Source organism: Macrobrachium rosenbergii, chromosome 20 (genome assembly GCF_040412425.1).
Source record: "Macrobrachium rosenbergii isolate ZJJX-2024 chromosome 20, ASM4041242v1, whole genome shotgun sequence".
Taxonomy (NCBI): Eukaryota; Metazoa; Arthropoda; class Malacostraca; order Decapoda; family Palaemonidae; genus Macrobrachium; species Macrobrachium rosenbergii.
Genome location: NC_089760.1, coordinates 7724116 through 7749000, shown reverse-complemented (window position 1 = coordinate 7749000; position 24885 = coordinate 7724116). Strand labels below are relative to the sequence as shown.

General features: G+C 36.0%; 1 protein-coding gene across 2 annotated transcripts in view; it reads right to left on the bottom strand.

Annotated features, from left to right (window-relative positions):
* Positions 1-24885, bottom strand: part of LOC136849036 (coiled-coil domain-containing protein AGAP005037-like) — a 926632-nt gene that overhangs the window by 261078 nt on the left and 640669 nt on the right. Inside the window, exons 9-10 of one of the 2 annotated variants that reach the window (XM_067121927.1) lie at positions 10271-10385; positions 9535-9777 (exon numbers count right to left, since the gene is read on the bottom strand). In XM_067121927.1, coding sequence (XP_066978028.1) covers positions 9535-9777; positions 10271-10385 — 358 coding nt within the window. The remainder of the gene's footprint in view (positions 1-9534; positions 9778-10270; positions 10386-24885) is intronic. The other variant, XM_067121928.1, reaches the window with a different exon arrangement.

Below are 24885 nucleotides of genomic sequence, written 5' to 3'. Positions count from 1 at the left end.
GATATAGCAAACCACTATTCAGTGCATCCACCAAATATGATTTTAAATTCATGCTATTAGGAATATTTCAGAAAAAGATTAAATACGTCTCCAGAATTCCACGAATTTCCTAGAGTCACTCATCAGATCTGCTGAGATTGAAGAAAAGCCTTTCGAAAACACAGCGCGTTTTGCCTTTTGGCATTTAAAATCTAAGAAAGGTCACAATAGTAAATTCTGTCACTAAGACAATGAGAGACAGTGCAGACCTGCCTCCACTTATCTTGAATCATACAGTAAATTAACGGAGCGATGTTATTAGTCTAGTGTAAATAAATAATCTGGAAGAGTGTTACGATAATATATAATGACGATAATTATCCGTGATATTATTCCAAGCATTGGTAACAATAATAATTGTTATCATTTATTATAACGATGGGGGCTGCACGGGATTTTCTCTCCAATCACGCGTTTCATCATTGCAAAATAACACGTGAAATTATCATTGTCTGAAAAAATGGTTCCCCATTCATCATCAAACAGCTGACAAACCACCACCACCTACCACGTAATCCCCTCCACGCCGACCATTCTTCATCTGAAAAATTGAAAATCGCACACACATACACCCACACAATTGACAAGCTTTCTTTTCTAAGTCGCTTTTCCGATAGGAACTCTCGGTTTTATTAAATTATTTGATCACATACATTAGACAATGCCTACCACCGGTTCTTGGTATTTTCTCCTCTTAATTTACTTTTTTTTTCAAAATGAAGAACGATATTCTCATTATTGTACGAACAAAAGGTAGCATAATGAGCAGAAAGTTAACCATTTTCATTTTACCATTTAAGTCCTTCTGGACGCCTTATACATTTCTTATTATCTATTTTTCTTTCCTTTTAAGACATCAGTAGAAATGCTAAACCATGAATAATCCTCATTAATAATAGAGTTGGTAAAGATGTGTTTGCTCAGCAGGTTAAAAGCATTTTTTCTTATATGATATTTGATCATTAACCTGCTACATCTGTGACATGAATTTAATGACTTTCATTGTTCCTATGCATAATAACCTTGTAAATCAAAGAGCGAGAATCTGAAAGTTTATTTACGTTATCATTGTTAATCAAATCGGTTTGAATATTAAGATATTTATAAAAGCAAACTTCACAAAAGCACACGTAACGAGTTTCCCGTGAAAATGTACTGTGTAACACAAAGAACGTTCACAGCAGCAGTTCACATTTTCGAAAAGATCTAATTGGAACTAACGTCATTAGCAGAAAACTCTTGCAGGTAATGAGCTGATAATGAGTTTTACATTAAAATCGGATGAGAGACCGATACTCAAAAACACGGGAAAGGCTCAGTTGAGTGACCACAACTGGTGTACCACAAAAATAAGCAGACGAGTTAAGAGATGCTATCTCACAGTGAAACAAAATGGCACCATTGCCATATAAAAATCCAAAAGTGCTACATGATCGTGCTGCGCAACGCAGACTTCCGTGAAATTACTGCATATGAAGCGATTGGCACTGAATGCATATCACTATCAAAACGAAATGCATTGCTACCTTTGATTGCAAAACGAACAAAGGGAACTTGTATTCTGGCATTTATTCTTTTTCACAGAAATTATTTTTCCTCTCTCTCTCTCTCTCTCTCTCTCTCTCTCTCTCTCTCTCTCTCTCTCTCTCTCTCTCTCTCTCTCCCGTGTGTGTGTGTGTGGTTTTCCTTAGATAATTGCATTGGACATTAGTAATTTACAAAATAAATATGAAACAAATTCTTAATGAATGTGAACGCCGCTATAATGGCATTTATTTCAATATGTACTTAGAAAATTTTCAAAAAGATTCTGTAATACTTTAACAATATGAACATAGAAATAAAGTAATACTCCAATTCATGAATAGTCAAGTAATAATAAAAAGAATGGGCGTACTTGCACAACTAAAGCCTTTAAAGACTTTTTAATCTTCTTCGCGAGGGGGCCATGACCATCTTTGATGATAACAATAAGAAATTATGGGAAAAGTTTAGTAATTATCGATGATCTAATTGTAGCTGATGCAACGATAGCTGCAATAGTTAATATTGCATTATTTAATATCATTAAACTGATTCGATTTTGATGGGGGCAATAAAATGAATATGAGTTCCCTCAAACCATTCGGAGTTACGGAATACAAAATGTAATCCTGTAAAAATGAAACTGTTAAATACAGCATTTCATAATTCACTATAAGCTTACCCAGTTTCAGGTCTAGTAAATTACAGATTATTACGTTTATATAGATGTCCCGCATATTGTAAATTGCAAAAATTGCTGAACGTAAAATATGCTGGGAAGTACATAATAGGACGAGTTTCACATCATTTAGGTGTTGAAAACATTTTTTTTTTCTTTTAAGCTTTAATTCTCGTATACACTAATGTAAGGAATTCTACGCTACATTCCGAAAACTGTTACCTGTTTTTTTTTTGGCAATATTACTATATGTATGTATGTATGTATGTATGTATGTATGTATGTATACATATATCATTTTAACAAGCCATTTATTTAAATTAAACGAAATCAGTGGCTTAATATTTATGAATATAAAAATGTCATAATGTATGTGATAAAAATTCATTATTAGCCACGTGTTTCAAACTTACTAATCATGGAGGTTGGTTGATATCGAGTTTAAGTACTTATACCCCTCTTGATGGTTCAGGGGACAATATTTGTGGCTTAATATGTCTGAGAGAGATATATATATATATATATATATATATATATATATATATATATATATATATATATATATATATATATATATATATATTATATGTGTGTATGTATATATATACATTTATCATAAATATTAAGCCATAAATTTTGTTTATTTCTAGTTCATCAGTCCTCGGAAATAACTTACATTCAAAGGTACAAGTTGATATCGACTATGTTGAATTCAGGTTTAACTGCTTCAACTCAATATCAACAAACCTCCATGATTAGTAAGTTTGAAACACGTGGCCAATAACGAAATTTTGTCACGTACATTGTGACTTTTTTATATTCATAAATATTAAGCCGCTAATTTTGTTTCATATCCCATTCACTCTACTGTACTTCGGGAACGCCTTACATCCCAGGGGAATTGTAAGAGATAAGTGTTACGTCACTAATTGGATTCGAACTGTTGCCTGGTTGAGAATCCTTTTACCGGAATCTCTATCCTTAGCAGAATTTATTCTCCAAAAATTGGTGATGTGAGAATTCTGGTATATTTCATAATAAAATTAAAAGGAATAAACCTAATAGATGACAGGGAAGTTTCTTTATCTACGCAAACAGTTGGGCAGTCATTACGGCTTTACAGTAACAGAAACTATTTAGCTCATCATACTCATCTTGACGTAAGATGGTAGGTTTGTTAGCTCCTGATGTTTCAAGAATTTGTCAAGAAAGCACACACACAAATATGACTACGCACATTTAGCTGGAGAATAAAAAAGGTAACCGTCAGATTTTTTTTTTTATACCAAGCTTCTTCGTGTTCTAAATTATTATTGTCGACGGTTACGGTAATTCCAGGTAGGAAAAAATACAAAACAAAAAGCTCAGTGGATTATAGAAAACCTAAAGCGAGTTCTGTACGTTCATTACCCCACCCCCCATTTACCACGTCCCCCCCCCCCAATGGATCTTTACAGGACACATAACAAGGAAAGTAGTAGCAATTGTCTGATACTTAGTATATATATTTATTGTACACACTGAACAAGCAAATAGGTTAAGTGGACTGTAGTTCTCAGCGGCTCAGACGTCGAAAAGCTGGCTGATATAATATAACTCTACGAACCACTTACACAGCATTACATTATTCAGCAATCGTCAGTATGTGACATTTATTTAACATAACACGAAAATATACCTGCAGTTTTTGTTAATAAAAAAAAAGAAACATCAGTAACGTGGTGAATTTACTGAAAGACTAGTATCCTTACAAAATATGAGGGGCAAAATTTTGTCTATTGAATTATTATTTATTACCAGTTCTTGTTTTACGAAGGTAAGGCCGGCATTAAACGTCCTTCCTTAAATAAAAAATAACTGCAAGCATATTGTTGCTCATACCTTAATAGAATACTCATTACTGTCTCTTTAAGATCTATGATGGCATTTCCAACGCTGATTATGCAACATTATTAAGATCCACCTATGAACGTGACCTGACGAAACTATGAAAAAAATTTAATCTAGTTCTACTGTCAATTATATAACAACGAAATAAATTGGCAGTGATTTTTAGTTAATCGATAGTGATTCTGTTTGTTCCACGTCAGGATTTACATAAAAAGCTGATAAGCACATGTACACACAAATACGCACACATACACACACGCGCGCGCACACACACACACACACACAGACACACACGTTCTCAGTTACATCCTAAAATGCAGAAACCAATTTTTTTTTATAGTGTGAGAACGTCTTACCAAAAACTCAATAATTCTATCGTTTGCCTAGATACATTGCAGGTGAAGCTTTTGTAGTCACTAGCCGTAAAGTCAGGAAATCAGTCAAGTACAAAAACAGGTGAAGCTTTTGTAAAGTCAGGAAATCAGTCAAGTACAAAAACATGCCATAACTGTCCTGTAGAGTACAATATGCATCCCAGGGAAATAACGGATGATAGCGTTAAAACACGCTCATGGGCATTCCTTTTCCTGCCACAGCACTGAGAAGTGGCTGCTGAATTCAAGCTGATCAGGAAGACCCCAGAAGATGGCTCCTGTTCAGATCGTTCTAAACCATCCACGTACAAGGGAATGTTAATCTTCCCTTGGTTTCGTATGACGGAGAGGAAAGGCACGCTTGATGGTCTGGTGCTTACTAGTCCAACTAACACGTGGAGGACAAACAACCTGTCTGTAAAATTCACGCCACGAAGGTCGACACCAAAATAATAACTGACTGAAGTAGGAAGTTAAAGGACGCTTTCGACTTACTTCCTGACTGATCCAAACAAGTTCTTTGGGAAATGTTAATCTGAAGCGATTCATGAAACTCAACAATGTCAAGCGAGCAATGGAAACACCCTGGTTTTCCTTCTCCCGAAACGAATCTAGCAAGTGATGTCTGTCGGCAGGCAATGACTACTTTGTTTTGGAATTCTAAGGGTTTAATATCTTAATGAAATGTTAGGAAAAGGCTCGCACTAATAATGGCAGCATTATATATCTAACTTCATAATTTTGAAAAAAATACCTAAGAGGAAACATATAGGAGAGTACCGATGGGGCATGCCACTGTACCAAGGTGGTGACAATGGCTGAAATAACCAAGTGTTCCTTTTTGCTCCTAACTCAGTTGGCATGATACTGTGACTGATGTCTCTCCCCTAAATTCAAACCCCTTCGCCGTGGCCACCGTTTTGGCAGGAATGATGAAGTCATCCTCGTTTTGAAGGTTCAGTATGCAACCCTCTTCCACGAGACAACAGCAAGACTCGGCAATGCTAAAGAAATATCTTTCTTCTTCATTATTATCTGGGTGAACCCGGGAGCTTTTTGAACCATCGTATGAAGCTTCTTGAGTAACGTTAAAATTTTTTTTTTTTTTTTTTTTTTTGATAGCCAACTTATATATGAGCCTTTCCCCCCTTAGAGAAGCAGCTCCAGTGTTTTAACATTCGGATTCTTAGTAAGGAATTTTTTTGGATGAAGTTGCTGGTCCATGCCCTTTTCTACCAGTCAAAATCGACTTAACACAGGTACCTAGTTACGTATGCCATGCGTTGTTCGTTAAATACATGTTTCTTCATGACAAAATTGCTGGTTGACCATTACCAACAATCATACTTCTGACTACCAGTCAACATCTGCTCCTTGTCCATTTGAACAAAACTTATACAACAAACACAAGTGATACCTAATACTCTCTCTCTCTCTCTCTCTCTCTCTCTCTCTCTCTCTCTCTCTCTCTCCTGGATAATTCTTGTTGAATATTGCTGCTACACTACCTAACCTTATATCAATTTTGAACGTTTTACCTCAAGTTTGCTAAATGCCCCTTTAATTAACTGCGTCAACTAAAGAGGATTATGAAAATTCATGCTAATAACTCAATTAATGAGTAATAGCTGTTGGTGTATTTTTCAAATCAGAGATTTTTCTTTGTGATGTCGAATTATTAGTAATTATAAAAAATTCTTCCTCCACCCTACATTCAAACATGCAAATAATATTGGTGAATATTATTATTATTATTATTATTATTATTATTATTATTATTATTATTATTAAAAGTCCATTTTATTGCAAAATTAAAATAGCACGATGTAAAAAGAGAACAACATTGGAGAATGGCAGATGGATAAACAACAAATAAAAGTAATGTACTGATTACAACAGGCTGTAGCTTTAATTCTACTGTTTTTTAAAACCTTGAAGTCATATAAAGAGACTGGAGGATAAAACTATAACCATTAAAAATTAATTGACCAAAGACAAGCATTACAGTATTTTTTAGAGAATGATAAATGAATAACTAAAAAATAAAAATGCAATTCATTTTACATTACAACAATTTGTTGCTTTAATTCTTTTTTTCACACATGTCATATGATAAGACTGGTTGAGAAAACTCCAAATGCTTGTTTAATTGATTTTGGGTCCAAAATCAATTAAACAAGCACAAGAATCACATCCTGTTCGAACAGTGACACTTCAAGCAATTAATGACATATTCAGGCTATCAGTAATCCGTCCTAGCAATCATACACATTCAAGCGTTCAGTGACACGATTTAGCAATTAATGACACATTCAGGCAATCAGTGGCGACCTTCCTGGTGCATTTTTCCTTGAAAATATCAGAAGGCAAAGTTCAGAGCTCTGGCAATCTATCGTTCCTTACTTCCTTTAATTATCAAAGCAGATTCTCCCGCAGTTGTTTTTACTTTAGGGTGAGTACATTTTTCCTGTGAGAAACTTCATGCTCGTTTGTAATATGATATAGGAGACGTATCCACGTAAAAAAGAGTAAATTCTGGAGATCTCAGCAAACTTTATCAAGAAAAACAATATACCGAAATATGTAATATCAAAACACAATATAGTCGTTACCTCATCTGATTATCCTTTATCTACACAACTTCCTTTTGAAGTTCATAAACTGAGATCAGAGTTTTGTAGTAATACAGAATGCCTGATGAGCTAGGTAGTAGATGCTTGAATAGATGTACTTTACACTTCATCTATGATACAAACTATGAACATATATTGCCTTAATTGACACCTTACTCGGTCGGTTTTATTCCTTTTGTTCATGACCAAATACAATGTTTTTCCCGAAAACTGGTGTTACAGTGAATATGTTTATTAACGCCGAATTCGAGACATATCCGACGAACGGAATTAGTTACTACGATTTTTTTTTACAAAACTAATATTCTGAAACTGTTTGAAAATAAATACTGATATCGACCAACTTACACTTTTCCATTTTTTTCTAACCCGAAACGCCCATTTCAGCCTTAGCATGATCATCTATAATTTCCTTTTCAAATTTTTTTTTTGACCCAAGACAGAGTGGTATGGATTACAATGCATAATATTAATTATATAAAATATCAAATAAATCGCATGGGAATTGGTTCATATCCCAACAGAGAAAACAAATTCAAGTTAAATGGTACAAGTATTTTGTAAAACTAAATAAGAATATTAGTGCCACTTAGACTAAATCTTAAAATATAAGAGCTAAATTAGAATTAAAAAATTAACTCTAAAATATATGTGTCAAGATATATCATTAAATCTGTGACATTCATGCTATGTCAACAGTTTCCTTGAGGCAAAGCATAGAATAGGGAGTGAAGGAATGTATCACACCAACCAAAGAAAGAATTACGTTCAACTACATAACTACGTGGGATTATAGAAGAGGTCAAGGTTGATTATAACTTACCAACATCTATTCAGCCGACAGAATCATCTAATACGAAATGTCCCACTTGGATGATAACTATGGACTTCCATACGATTAACGTGAGAATGTTATGAGTATCTACACATTACATTAGTATGCATTAAAAAAAGAAACATTCTTTCCTTAATTCCATCTATTACTGTATAATCTTGTAAGTTACGTTTGATTCATTCAAAAGAAATCAAAATTTTATCACAGTAGGAGCATTGTCGTATTGGGGGTTGTGAATCTATGTCATGAACTTTATTACATTCAATTTTCTTTACTATCAGCAAACGAAAAGGAATTACTCACAATCTGCTGCAATGGGGTACCTCTATTCTCCAGATCCGTTTCCTCTTTTAAGCTTTAATCACCTAATCTTTATTGCAATGGACAACTGTGTGATGTTTATATGTCAGCGCAAGTGAACCAGAAAGTCCATCATAGGTCGGGGTAAATTATTTGGAAATGTAGTTTGATGGTGGTCATAACTGTATTGGGATGAATAGGTACTGAAGGCCTGGCATTACTCAGTACATTGTTGATATTACAAAAAGGAAGCGTTAGATTTGACGATGAATAATATGATATTGTCTCTCCATAATGGCAATGCAAGATTAGACATGTTCCAAGGTTCCATAAAATGTTATTACTGTCTCAAGGTGAGATTTTGAAGGGAAATCGAGATGAGACTGGCAGCTATAATGTAAAATTAACACTTCCAAGTGTTCAAATATTCATCATTGTAATCGATACATATACCTTAGGGTGGAGTTAATCAGCAATCAATCATTTTATTAGAAAATAAGTAAAGTAGTTCCTAATTTTCGAAGTTATAATCAACTGTAAGTTTCTTGTATTCGTCAACAGCACACGTGGAAGACTTTGGATACTTCAAGTGCTGATATATTTCTTCATAATAACAAAATGCTTTACATCATCTTATTTTCAATGCTGCATTGCAGAAAATATGAGATTAATCATAGTTACTATAAAATTTAAATCAATTGAATTGATCATAAACATCTTTGTCTTATCGTTTTATATACTATCATCATCCCACGAATGATTAGAAAAAAAAAAGCAATCTACAAACACTGCAAATACACCTAACTACATAATACAAACAACAAAATAGCTGATAATTATTCATTCCAGAGAGCTCAGAAATCAAGCTCCTACTTAAAAGATTAATTTATTAGTATAATGTTTAAAGCTGAAACATTCTCATTTCGATATCATTTCTAAATCTCTGATTTCCAGCTTTAGATATCAATGCTACTGTACTGGAGAATTCCATCTAGCTAATAGCCAACAAAAGTGGAATGACTGAATTTTGAGCCTTTTAGAAAAGGGCACACCGCTTCTCTAATCTTACACCCTTATCATTATCAGTGTAATGTCTACACTGGCACTGTAAGATAACTACTAGAAGTTTGTTAGTGGCAGTGGCTGATCTATATATATATGAATGAAGATCACAAAAAGAAGAATGTCAGTTGTGGAAAATGCAAAGAGGCCTTAGGATATGAAATGTTGTTTGTGGATGACTCTTGTGGAAGTACTGACCCTGCGAGGAGTAGAGGAGATCGAGCCGCTCTGGCGAGGAGGAGTAGGAGGAGTAGGAGCGAGCCATGTGTTGTGGGCGTGGCCCTCCTGGTGGACCTGTGGGCGGGCCAGCTAAGGGCGCTGACGGCCGAACCCCGCTTTTCATACCAATCATACCCTGAGGCCCCGTTTCTGGCCCGCCTGGCCCGCTGGGGGCTCCAGGTCCTCCTGCGTACCGCTGTGGCTTAGGAGGGGCCACACCCCCTGTTGGGGACAGCACAAGATCTCTGTTATGCAGTGTATCTCTGGGCTAAATTAAGAGAGAGCAAGCAGAAAGAAGGGAAAGAGAGGGAGAGAGAAAGAGACTGAGGGAGAGGGAGAAAGTTTGAAGTGGACACACTACAACACTGCTATATCTTATGGCCGGTAACATGCAATATAAGGTATGAAGCAAGGCATATTCACCAATGTAGAGCAAGAGAGATGGAGGGAGAGAGGGAGATGAATGGATAGAGAGAGAGAGAGAGAGAGAGAGAGAGAGATTATAGTCATGGTAGAACTATAATTTATTTAAAAATAAAAACAAAAACCCATATCCTACAAAAACAGCTGCTGCCATTTCGTTTATTATAAATTATAGGGATGAGAAGACCACATAGGAATACCTTACATCACGTATATCTTTGTTGAAAGTGAAGAACCATTCAGGTGGACGACATGATATAAAAAAGAAAAGAAAGGAAAATCTTTATTTTACCTGGTGAATACTGTGGGCGTGGCCCTCGCGGAATTGGGGCAACTCCCGCAGTGTGGGCAGGGGCACCGGGTGGGTACGAGTGCGTCATGTAGTATCCCCCACTGGATTTTCCACTCTGAAAAGAGATGAGGTATCCTCATTAGATCCACGATGGCAGAGGGCAGGGCGGGCAGTCTAACATTCTAGGCTTCTGTGTGAGAATTTTGTTATCAAGAATTATCTGTCTTCAAGTAAATCAACTGTCAGTTCTCAGGGTAGGAGGTAAGGCACAAAGAACTGTAAAATGCTGTTCTCCATAATAAAAGAACAACAACGACATGAAAATAAAGGTGATTTTGGTATTGTTGATGGTTGTAGCAATAGTGGCAATGAATATACATATTATACCTTTTATTTATTCACAGATGTGGTACAGAATGGGGCACTCCATAATGAACCTCATAACAGAATAGGGCATTCACTAGCCTCTATACATTACGGAGGAAAAACATCGTTATTTCTAATTCTCTCCGTTTTCATTCAGTCACAGTTCTTTTTTGAGCAGCGGTGCAGAATCTCTGTCCACTTTATATACCTTCCTTCTTAAATACTCCTCCTCCTCCATTAAATGTCAACTAACCAATAGGTTTACTGAGGTGAAATCACGTACCTTTCCTGGCGTTATTATTACCGATATTGTATACAGAAAAGGTTTTCAGCACCTTATTTTTGGATACGCTCGTATAAAATTGCTGAATATTGCAAATGCTATGGAATAACATTTTTTGCGAGTGATCTATGTTCAAGTATATAAAATCATTGCAAAAGCTGTAAATGCACTTCACGTTAACATACGAATATGAAATATTATTTCTGCAGTTTTCATTCACTGGACTTTATTATGAAATAGATCCCATGCGTTTTATTCGTCAGTAAGATTGTTTGTTCCACAGAAACCTTGATAACGTATGCTTCGCGTTAAGAACAAGTTTCTGGACTTGAACACTGAATTCGCAACTGAAAAGCTACGTATAGACAATATTGAGCATGAACCTATGTTTTCTCAGTTGGATACCAAAATGTAGCAGCCATGGTATGTATTAAAATAATATATTTTTCAGTGTCTTAAAGAACACTAAATTTTTTTTATTAAGTATACACTTAAATATAATGATAAATAAAATTTGACAGCATACTCTTTGAATAATTTGTCAATGCCTACCATGAGGTATGTTTTCGTATACTGGAATCCTATATAATATCTGATGCATAATCTGGGTCATACATTCGCTGAGAATATATTCAAATCTTTCATGCATAATTCAAATGCTGTACTGCGAAAGAGACCCTGAAGTATTAGTGTCACTTGACTAACGGTTCCATGAATATTGTCAGGGACGACTTAAGAATAAACTGCCCTTCATAAATTGTTATTGATGAATTAAGTAATTTATTTATTTATTTATTCATTTATTCATTCATTCATTTTCTTTCTAATCACTCAATTCGTGGTTAAAGTATATCCTGAAATCGTTGAATATGATCGTCACAAGTTTTATCCAGCTGTTATCATTATTGTGTTTCTTTTTATCTTCAATAAAAAATAATCTCCTTTCTTGGATTCACCAGCCAACAGATTTGATTATACCTTCCTTGTCAGGCAACATTCTTTCTCTCTAAACCTTTGTTCAGTAGAATATATACTGATGCATTTACTCCGGGCACTCTCTGTCATTTTGTCTGCATAGCGTGCAAAGTGTTAAATGTAATACAGCGTTGAACGTCTGCCAAATAAACCTTTAGAACAGACTCCCGCAGTGCGCTGATATACTGCGACTTGCTAACGGCAGTTCAATGAAGTAGAGCGAGCGAGATATTATAAGACATATTTTAACAGCATCCGTTCTAGCTGGCATCATTTCACGGAAACCTACATCGATTCGGTCTCCCTCGTGTGTGTCTGTACATGTACATAAAAAAAACTGAAGCCTCTCCGATCTTCTTCAACTTTTGAATAAAGACATAACTAAGGTCAATAGGCCAGTGATGTAAACCTGATTGCTGTTTTTGAGCCTTTTACGTGAATCTTCTCACATCATCTCATATTCCAGGGAGAAAGATGCGTTCGTCTTTACTGATGTTAACGGAAGAGAAGCTTGCTACTCGAGAATGGTTTCTCTTCGCAGGGAAGATGATGTATGAATGGCTTCATCAAAGCCTGTATACTGTAGCCGGGCAATTTCCATACATCAGTCATTTCGCTGCAACAAACCCATCTTGCAGAATACGTAAATGATTATATGTCATCATTTCACAAAGAGGCGGCCTCCATTTTGCATGATAGCGAGATAAATTGGGGCCACACTTGAGCTTCATGTTCTATTTCATTATCTTTTTCACTCATTTCTTAGCAGAGGAAACGAAAACAGACATAAACAAATGTGACTGCAGTCACAACTTTCTCCTCTCTCTTTCTTTTAGGAATCTCCATAAAAAGATTCAGGAATGCTCTACAACGTAATGCACGGTGTTCCCTCCACAGACTTGGAATTTATACTGACATGTGAACAGTGAGGACGGGAAACCAACATAAACCTAATTTTCCCGATTTCTGCTCAGGCAAATGTCGTGAGTAATTTTATAGAACAAGACCAATGACACCTTGACACTAGTTTTACACAGTCAAATGAAATTTATATTGTACCTCGATACAGAGCACAGTTTTCTGCAATGGACAGTAGTTTCGACAGACTTGTATATCTCACATCTTATTATTAATGCATTAAGTTTACTGAAGGGAAAAAGTGAAGCAATTGGGAAAATTATTCTGAATAGGAAACAGCTATGAAAACTTCAGAAGTGCCATGAAATATATAAACAAAAGAACAAAAATATTGTTTTGTCTGGATATTAAACCATATTTTCCTTGCAAAAGAGGAAAAACAAGTCTATAAATCTAAAATTTCATATCTGAAAGCGAAGGCATCTATGCTCTTCATATGAAAGACGATTACTTGATTATTACATGTAATATTAATCCCTCCGTAAAAAGGAGGCAGCTAATCTTGAGGCGACTTCAGCGCTCTTATACTTAGTCTTTGTCATCTGAGAAAGAATTTACTTTTAAAATAAAATGAGATCGGAAAATCTACTGTTTGTTGCACATCACTCGAGAGATGAAGGGCAACTCTAACCTTACGAGCAAAAGGTGAAAAAAAAAAAAAGAATAAAGCATCTCCACCGATACTGCGTGAGTCACACATTGAGCGACTCTTCCAAGTAAATTTATAAATAGGATTAAATTTTGTTTGGAGAGTGGCGCTTTGTCACCTTTATATATATTGCAATTATAACTGACAAAGTGGATATTTTATTTAATGTCATCGTCATTTACTCTCTGTCGACTGTGTTCGGTGCAATCGTCACTCATGAGGCCTTACCTTTCATCTTAATTTTCATCGTTTGCTTTTTTAACGCAATCATCATTTAAAAAAAGTTTTTCTCGGGTCAATAGTGTTTTTTATCAAAGTTATTTTCCCTTACAAAGTTTCGTTTCCTTTACATGTAACTTTCTCTTTGTCTAATGCAATCTCCACTTACGTAATGCTTTACTTATCTAATGCAATTGCCATACACGAATTTCGTTTTATTCATTGCAATCATTACTAATGAAAAAGATGTTTCTTGTAAAAGGGTTTCATTATTGAAAACAATCATCACTTAAAATGATTCTTGTTAAGTGTATCCTTAATGCAACGAACACTGAACAAGGTTTTTTTATCCAATTTATCTGCCACTTGCAAAGTGTTTCATTTATTCAATATTCAGGGTTCACTTATGATGATTTAGTTCAAACCTAATTGTCCTTTAGTTTTTTTTTTTTTTTTATTTCATGCAATTAGCATTTGCAAAGAGTCTTCCCTTTTTAATGCAACTGTCGTTAAGGGGTGTCACTTTTATTCAGTGTATCTATTGTGCATGGTTTTTTGTTATCACAATCGTTTAAAACGAAGCGTTTTCTTTATTCATACCGATCATCAAATATGAATTATTCCTTGTCAAGTGGTATATAACTGTTTGCTTGCGGAGTGCTTTTTAATTCAATTAAAGATTCACAAGTTTTTTTCTTTTTAATTCAGTCGTCAGAGTGGGTTATTGTTTTAAATAATGAAATCCTTTTAGGAGAAACATCTTTTTCATAAGCGATGATTGCATCGTCTTAATTTATTGCAATCGTCACTTACAAAATGATTCCATGCCTTTATACTTCGCATTTCTCTGCAGATGAAGTCAACAGTTAAAAGTGACGGTCTTTTTTCAGTGTGTTCATGACTTTCGATGAGTAGTCCTTATCGTCGAGTCTGACACTTAAACGCGAAGAATTCGAGAATTTATGAGGGCATTGTGGTTATTACAATTACATACGTATCTGGTAAAAAAAGTGACCAGCAGATTCTGCATATATATCTCAGCCTAAAAGCAATAAAAACGATTGCCCACTTGGCTACGATGGTGAGGATGGGTCTGTACCAGATCTACTAAATATATCTGAATTCGACAGGTGTATGTATGTGCTAGAGTAATAGACTGCTATCCTTCTCGTGGGAAGGTCGGCAAAGTGACCTCGTCATGATTATGGCGACGCGGGTTCGTTTCCCGCTACCGGACATCATAATTGCTTCAAATTTCTTGCACTTGGATCCTAAAGCTTTGTGGTGACAAGTGTATCCAAAAAAACAGCGATGAATTGAGGAGGTGAGAGGGCATTGTGGCTATTACAATTACATATGCATCTAGTAAAAAGTGACTAGTATGTTCTACAAACACACACACAAACATATATGTAAGAATATATATATATATATATATATATATATATATATATATATATATATATATATATATATATATATATATATATATATATATATAAGCATATCTATATATTGACAAACATCACCAATATTGACACGGGATAATCACTAGCAATATCCGATGTGATGGGTTCGGGGAATGAATGAGATCCCCATAAAACTGACGGCGAAGCACCCAGAGGGATGGCATACTGCGAGAGGCTAGATCTCTTAACCAACATAATGTGAACTCTGACCTTTTGACACTTTATGCTACTTTAGGCGTCAACATGCTGCTTCCAGTTTGCATCCGTGTTAACGTTTACAATACTGTTCCTCTCTCTCTCTCTCTCTCTCTCTCTCTCTCTCTCTCTCTCTCTCTCTCTCTCTCTCTCACGATGTTTAAGAGCACCAGGTTCATGATTAAATGCAACTGGTACTGAGAGAGCAAAGGTTATATTCAGCTTTACATATCGACTTATCGATATATGTTAAGTTGTTAAAGTGATAAATGTTCATTTTCGATATTTATTGAGTCGATAAATAAAAGCTAATGATATTTTATCATGTAATTCAAAACATCCCTTTGTGTGTTAGACATACTTGTGTAATAAGAAAACCACCCTCTTTTCACCTTCTTGTCATGCCCATTCCTGTACGTGTACCGATGAATGAAAAGGAATTCGATCAATAACTCCCCCCCCCCCTTTCTCTCCCATCTACAAAAGGATACGTAAACAACATGAAAATATGAATGGAAAAAAAAAATTACGAATTTGGATAGCGGTGCAAAGAATCCTCGCAGCGAGTCTATCCATTTTCCGATCGCCGTATCGCGTGACAGCCTTCCTTAACTTATTTCCTCCGTGTTAAGAAATTCAGTCATTCGTCCTTTTAGGAACTCAATCCCCAGCCCTGAAACTCTGGAACCCCTCCCTTAACTTGCCCTTGTGATCGCAGACCTCCACTCTATTGGTTCCTGGGCGATAAGTGCGTCATCGGTAAAAGGAAAAACCTTTTATCTGCTTTTGTTTAGTTTTCCATTTTTCTAAATGGATCCTCAGTAGCCCTTCCCAGATCTATTTGCGAGAGAAAATGTCTTTCTTGTTTTTACCGGATAAACTTTATATATATCTCGTGATTCACTGACGCTGCCTTTGCCTCTTATGATTCGTAATTAGAGAAAATTACATAAAATGGATTTTATCATGGTTGCCGGTAGGAACAAAAGACGTCAATTATAAACGAAGTTTTTCTCTGGTAACCACAAGCACATCGTCGGAGATTAAGTTTTACAGTTTTTTTTTTTATTTTAAATTCCATCAAAGATTCTAAGGGTTTTAATTACGTTACAGATAAAATACTCTTATCTATTATCAATGTAACATAGAGTCGATAACCATAGTTACTGTAACGCCAGTCTACTGAAATCAATCAACATAAAACGATCGATTTCAATTCTCTCTCTCTCTCTCTCTCTCTCTCTCTCTCTCACTGAGGTCTGTTTATAGCTTCTTTCTAACTAGAAGAATAATATTTATTTTTTGTAAAGTTATAATGACCTGGTTTCGTTTCACAAGACACTTTTCACCCATGAAATCTCTCTCTCTCTCTCTCTCTCTCTCTCTCTCTCTCTCTCTCTCGATGGGTTTCACAGAACTCTCTTCAACCCTCGTAAATGATTATCCTTTTCTCCTTCACATTACAAACAGGAGGCTTAGCGTCATAACATATTTTTCACCTATATCCTACACCTGTATTTGGGTCATCACTACTACCAGCACTAACACAAATCGTAAGTGGTGCCTCAGACAACGGGTCTTGTGGTGCCCACTGTCAGCGTTATCAAAGTTTCTTTAAGTCGTCTCTGCTGCGTTGTTGGTTGTGTGTACATGTGTGTTTGTGTGTGTGTTTTATTTTTTTTTAACGTTCATTTCCTTTATCCTTTTCCTACCAAGTAATCTAACGTCTCCAAATTTATCTTGTTAACTGAGAGGTTGGAAATATTATGACTTATTGGTTATATTAAACGCAAAACTCATGGCATTTCAAGCTTGGTAATAAAAACCCAATAGGAATGCTTTTTTTTTTTTCTTTTAGATGAAAGCTCCCACTTTTAGGGTTGTGTAACTGACCTAGCCCCTTTGAATATCCTTATTGCAGAGTGCTTATGCAGCTGTGTGATTGTCGTATTTTACTACTGGCGAGCTGTTGAAACATTATGTGGTCGCTAAGGCCAGTTATTGGAAAGCAAAACAAAGTCATATCTCACTGATGTTCAGGAACGGCGGTGATTAGGTTTGGACACAGTTAAAAGCGGTGTACTGGACGTGTACCATGCCAGTAATCAAATCATTCTCACAGCGTTCAATATTTGGTCTAAATCTTTGTCTTTGTCAAACAAAAGACGTGTACCATGACAGTAATCAAATCATTCTCACAGCGTTCAATATTTGGTCTAAATCTTTGTATTTCTGTCAAACAAAAAATAATAAAAGTTGTTCAGAGAATGAAACGATTAGGTTCTCGTACGTCGAAGCAACAGGTTTCATGACCGACGAGCAGAGCGCTTACATTTTCTGACAGAATAAGCAAATTCCGAAGTACCAGAATTTCAGAGAGGCGACATCATGTTAGCATAATGGCAGCAGAACGCCTTTAAGGCTTCTGTTAGATGTAAATGTTGAAGCGAATTTTTTTATTCTGTAATTTACCCCCACCACAGACACAAAATGAACACTGTCCCCCTCTGGGGACGAAGTTATATGACACAGAAAATGTCACAACTAAAGGACTCATCCCTCCCATTAAAGACGACCTGGAAAGACGCAGGACGGGTTGAGCAGAGGCAGCACCGTCTGACCTTTAATATTTAGGATGTTCTCTCGACCACCGAGGTGCAGAAGGATAATATCTATAACAGAAAAGGTTGTATATGCAACTAAACCTGTTGAAGTCAGGCGGAAAAATATCGCAATTAAAAACTGACGCGCGTGCGCGAACACTCGCCAGAGAGAGAGAGAGAGAGAGAGAGAGAGAGAGAGAGAGAGAGAGAGAATCCATGCCAAGAAGTGGAGGAGTGGGCAAAAATGCGTTGCAGTAATCATTAATATTCATTCAGATCAGTCCTGATAGTATCATCAATTTGGAAGCTGCCTGACATGCATGCATGCAAGACACCAAGACCCTGGCGGGGAGAGACGGGAGGACAGGGCGCAAGAGAGAGCACGACCTCGCTTGGGGAGGCAGAGGCAAAGGTCGTGAGGGAAAATCTCTTGAAAGAGTTTTCAGTGCGCTTACGCTTAATCGACGAGTGGTATCCTTTCTACCGAGAATTCTCAAAGGAAGTAAGAAACCGTCGTGTGAATATCAAGACTCTAAAATATGTTTTACTATAAAAACAAATTATGTTAGTAACGACTGATGATGCATATATATATATATATATATATATATATATATATATATATATATATATATATATATATATATATACATACTAGAAAATTCATAATTACATACATTCACAGATACTGTGTGTGTCTGTATGTGTATGTGTGTGTGTGTTTCTCTCTCAGGCCCTTACATTTATAACACATATGGAAATACAAAATTATTCACGGACAGTAGTTCCGAACACGAGGGGGCGATAAAAAAGTAAGAATTTCAGAGGACGCTATATTGTAACCTATCTTTATTCCTATCATGTTTTTTCATCATTTTCTGAGTTAGGCCTAAACGATAGTTACATGCCTCCGGCATCCTTTCAACAAAGCTATTCACATATATTTCCCACTTTCACGTAGCCACCATTTTTTCACTTGGATACTTTCACTTCCCCTAATTTTCCGCCCTCTCTCTGCGTGACAGCTTACCATCAAGACAAGGCCTTCTATGTCTGGTTTCGGAAGGGGCGGGGAGGGGGGCTAGAAAGGCTATGGGTGGTGAGTAATTTCAGAGTTCTTCACCTTGGATACCAATACATATGAATTGACCTCCCGTCTGGTTGTACTTCTACCTGTTATAAGTTCATAAATCCCGTTTCTCTAAAATGGCACTAAAAATCTAATTATATTAAGCCTGAAACCATTTTTTAAATGATTTATTCCTAACGTAACGAAGAATAGCTGAATTCGTCTAAGATGCTAAGAAAATTCCAAAAGTAATCATTTCATTGAACTGAAAATAAATCACTAATGGTCTTCATAGCTTCCAAAGAGTCATACGCTCCTATGCATTTTTTTTTATTTATCCAGTGTTTTTTATTCTTGTCTAATTACTCAAGCCCTGTTCACACTACTTTAGGCTCTAACTATTTTCTAACCCCTCTCAGCCATTCATAATATAAATTCTCAAACCTATAACTCTGACCAAAGCTAGCATGGCATTTAGCATATATCTTTTGTTACTATTTCATGACGAGTACTTTTTCATATACATATTAATATGGGAATAAGCTAACAAGTGGAGACAAATCTCTCCTCAAATTATAAATATACTTGAGGTTTCAATACACTTTTCATTTATTATAGAGCTCGTTTGGACAGGAGACGGAAAAATGTTCAGTAATTACTTGTTCTCAACGTCAGACGTGATTTATGATGAGGGAAAGGTAGGGGCCAAAGAATCATCTGCACCAGCATGAATAAGAGAACGGGAGAGCTGCGGAAGGTCACTGGAAAAGAGGAGGAAAATAGCTAGAGGGCAGTACAGTGAAAAACACCACAAAAAAGTCTGTAAGTGAGCAGATGTTGTGGAGTCAACATCTGCTCGCAGAGCTATCGTAATTACACAACTCTGTAATTACACAAAAGACTAAAAATCAGTTTGCCAGAGAAAATTTTGACTACTTCATATATATATATATATATACCCGAGACTCTGTGAAATGACTTTAGAGGCAATGAAGCAACGATGAAAACGTCTTAGAACACAAACAAGGAAGAAAAAGGTTCTCAGGAGGTCTGCCTTTTAAAATCCTCGCCGTTGGTCTTGAAGAAGAATTCGATAAAGGGGTGTACAGGGAAAGTTGGGTGAGTTTTCTCATATTTCAGCCTCAGCACGAATAAAAGCAGTAATATATCGTTACCTATACAGAGAATTTGAGATCCTGGAGGGCTCAGATTCAATAGGGGCCAAAGTTTAGACTACACAGGTAATTGCAAGATTCTGCCGTGTCACCTTACTGCCCACACTTAGTAAGGTTAAGTTTAGGAATCAAATGACTGGGGAGATCTTTCACAAACTATATGACTTTTCTGCCACTAGAAACTGTGTTGGTAAAGGAACCAAACACATGTAGAGTCGAATAACAGGGTCTAGAAGGGGAGATTTGCTAAAAATGTTAGTAAGTGAAATACGAATAACATTAAAGCTTCTATGCTTTATTTATACCCGAAAGTTATTATTCATTTTGAAAGATAACATCTGTCAAGTTTTGGACATTAATTATAAGGAGAAACAGGCTGAAATGAAGCTAACGTGTATTTGTCATTTTTGCAGATTAGATACCATTTGCACACAAAACTCGCGATGCCAAGTGAGGTGATGTTGTAAAGAAAACGGAACAATGATAGAAAGCCGCATATGCCGTAGTCTTCAGTTTTTCCTTTGAACGCTCCTATCGATAAAATCGAGCAGTCTTCATGAATGGTTTTGAAAGCGATTAATCAACGGAGCACGAGAAGTTCTGACGGTCAATTCATATTCATGATTCTTCAAAAAAGAAGTGACTAAGCGATTCATTTTTATTCTCGAAGGTCTTACTTCAAGTGAAAAAATTTCCAGTAAAACTAAAAGGACTTCTGCGGAATATTGATACTTCGAAAGTTTCATTACTTTCAAAGGCTGAGAGCAAACAATGAAAATTTTGATATTACTTTCATTTGTACATATTTTTTTCGTGTGTTACTTTATTTATCTAAACTGCATAATATTGAACAAAATATTAGTATTCACTGCCTTTACCCCGTATCCATCAAAGCGTTTCCACAAGTGATGGGTCTTTGACAGGTGAACAAAAGAGAATGAAACTTGGCCACAGCAACACTTACTTTGCATGCGCAGTTCCATTCTCATGTCCCAAAGATATAGGATTTGCTAGGAATATACACAAAAAGGACAATATACCCAAAGTATTTGCAACATAAATACATAATACACAAGAGAGGAAATCAAGTAATTATACAACTACTGGTCACTTCAACCTTACTGGAGATTTAGGGATGTACTGAAACAAATAAAAAATGTTCACAAACAGCACCATGAACTGTAAAATCTATTCTAAAATTGTGAAAAACTTGGCAGACTTGTTCAAAAATACCTAGATGTAAATGGGATACGACAGAATTGGGTACTCCTTGTCAGTGCTATAATAGACTGCTTTGTACAGAACAGGCCTTCATTTTGTTTACTTAATTTTAATTCTTTTTCATCAAACTTTTGTTCGCTTACTTTGTTTCGTGACATAAGTGAAACATGCCATGGACGTGGAGTAGGAAAGCTTACACCACCAAATCTGTCATGTGATATAATGTTTTTTTTTGTTGTGCAAATATGTGTATTTCATCTGACCCTTTCATGATGCACCATTGTTGCGTGTTTGCATGTGTAGACAATGTCATACATTTCATTTATTAACCACAGAAAGCCAGTTGGATGTGCAATTCATGCCAATATCTTGACCAAGCATTAAAGAAGTGGGGGAGGGGTGTTCTAACTGGGAAATGGCAAAAACTGGAATCTAGTCATTAGTCTGCTTAAAATAAAGGTCACAGAATTGTGGTAAACAGAAAATCGAACAAAAAAAATGCCTTTTCTGCTGTTCGTTACAAAAGCATGAAACAGCTCTTATAAAAGAAAACAAATTGCACTTTATCGAAGAAGAGGATCATGAGAAGAGGCTGACAAGCTGTTGTTGCTTAATCAGAACTTTTGGTACGATTCAAAATTTGTAGAAACGAATATTGAAGATGCCAAAAACGTCATTAACGTGTTAAGGTGTTTTTCAGAAGCTGATATGCTCATACTAGAGAAATCGAAAAAATGACAACACTAAACAGATGATAAAATGTTAGGATACACAAAACACACACACTCAGAACGGATAATTCGAATGAAATGCTGTCAATTGGGTCATTGCTGAGTCGGAGAGTTGGGGAAAACACGCTGGTACGCAAGCAGTTAGCTTTGCCCAGGTAATTCCTTGGGTGCAGTTGCCCTCAGGTTCCAACTTCTTTTATGACTTGTATGGCCTAGTGGGCAGCGCCCTTGCCTTTCAACTGAAAGACCTGGGTTCGATCCCGATGTGAGTCAGAAATTTATGTATATGTGTATATGTATGCATGCAGTTTTACAGCAGCTGACATAATTTAGAGTAAATAAGGCAAAGTGACAGGTCATATAAAAGTAAAGTTATAGCAGCTCCTTAATGTGAGCCTCAACATCCGTGAGCATGTAAGGAAAAGTGATATGTCATTTAAACTATAGTTACAGCCTCTCAAGAATGTGAACCTCAACATCCATAGCACAACAAGCAAAACAGTTTCACATCATGATTACAGTGAGTGAGAAAGAGGAGTAATTTTGTCTAGTAAAAGAAGATTCCGGTGTGACACAGCTGTTAAAATAGCTGAACAATAACCTAACACTGGTATGAACCAACATCCTGTATTTTATACCATTTATACGTGTGCTTAGCTTTATAGCGAACATTTAATTTCCTGACAGCCTCGGATGACACGTTTTTTGAAAATGTAAAATTTAGGTTTTGTTAGGTAAGCACATTTAATCACAGAGCAAGAATACTGCGCAAGATTAGCGGATCAAGAAAGTAAGAGTTTTGTTGGAATTGTTCTTTAAGTCTAAATTATTACAATATATACATATATATATATATATATATATATATATATATATATATATATATATATATTGATCTACTCCATATCTGTCAAGAATAAGAACCACTTGATTTCACATTGCAGAGAGCAAGCAATTAAAACCAAAGTCACATCTTCCTACTGCTCTACATTGTTTCAAGCCCTACAGTTTTGTTGCCGTTAAAGATTTGTTACAACACTGGTCGAGGGCCACACCCCTTGAATCCGAAGGAATGGTAAATCTGTGGTTTCTAAAACACCATCAACGCCTCGCAGATGTAAAGGCAAAACAATATATAGCTACCAACACTCAAATTAGAAACTGCATGTAAAAGAACCTTATGGCTAATCAAATCAAAAGCAACACTACTGTACGCCTGAACAAACCTGAACCCATATCAAGGGTGTTGTGGAAGTAGCAATCTAGATCTGACAAGTACCTTATAGCTTCCTGTATACACATGACTATCAAGTAGAAATTTTCCATATTTAAGGTACACTGACATGTTTTTAAACATTTCGGAATGCTTACACAGGAAAAATGGTAAATTAGCAATAATTATGACAATCAATACATAACATTACCTTTGGAATATGTACAAAATTTCTACTCAGGTGAAAAGGAAAAACGAAATGCTTTGTACTTTAGGGGGAGTGCTTCAGACATCATTTGAAGGAAGAAAATACCTTCAAAGTCCTCACCATCTTATTTATCTATGTAGTCAAGGATCTTTTGGTGAGCAGTGTTTTGGGATGACGGGTATCTGGAGCAAATATTGTCAGCCGAAGGCTGTTCAGCCCGTTATACCCAACAAAGCAGTTATGATTTGTTCTCACACCTGGTTAACAGCGTCCTTACAATAGCACATAAGGTACCTATTCAAAGTTGAGGGATTTCAACTTGGTCTTCCAAATATGAGGCTGAGTCATCACCTCCAGCAAGTAGGTTACGTTTTTAGTGTAGTTTTCTTGTCTGTCACTAGCAGGGATGTTCAAAAAGTGATGCATGTATTTTAACAAAACCTTTTTTCCAAAAATGGGCCTTCATTGGGTATAAGTAATTTGATTTGTGAGGAGATTCGAATCTAGATAAGGGACCTCTGGTTTTACAGACATGATAATTTGTGCATTTCAACAGAGATTTAGGAAGTTTAACGGTGTTTACTTTTGAACTCTAAATTATGCTTGAAGTGGAGTTTTTTTTATAAGAATAACTAAATGTGTTCAGGTTTTATATTAGTGAGAATTTCCATGTCCGGTTGTTATGGAATGAGGTACAAGAGTATATGGTGTCTGATTCACTTCAAAGTGTTCGAGAGTTACCTTCAGTTTCCGACATCAATATAATTAAAAAATTATGTTCTGTTCACTCTGCGTTTGAACTACTCATTGGCAACAGTCTTTTTACTTCCTAGATGATGATGATGCTTATTGCTTACAATTTCTAGAAGTCGGCACCCCATGGTGTAAACGTTTAGACAAAGGGGCTCGAAGTGGCAGATACTTTTAACCCCAAACCCCGTCAAGTGTAATAACAATAAAGACCGTCGTCGGAATATGCATGATCTTATTTTAACATTTTCGTTGAGATCTACTTCTACAGCGCACCTGGGCTACTGGCGTAAGTGTTGGTCTCTAAAATTATGACAGGCAACTCACTCTGCATAGAGCAATAATTTTAGATCTTTCATTCGCTACACCTTAAGACAGACAGGGGAAGTGTTCCTGGAAGATAAACAGTTAGAACAGCTAAGCCAATCGTAAATCATTTCCTAAGTTTTTCTACCTTATATCGGTGTTTTCAAAGGATATATCTCTTTCTTGGGTTATGGTTATTTTATATTTCATGTTCTCTTCGTTTGGTTTTTTATCATTTTGACATATTTGCACCCTATTCTGGGCC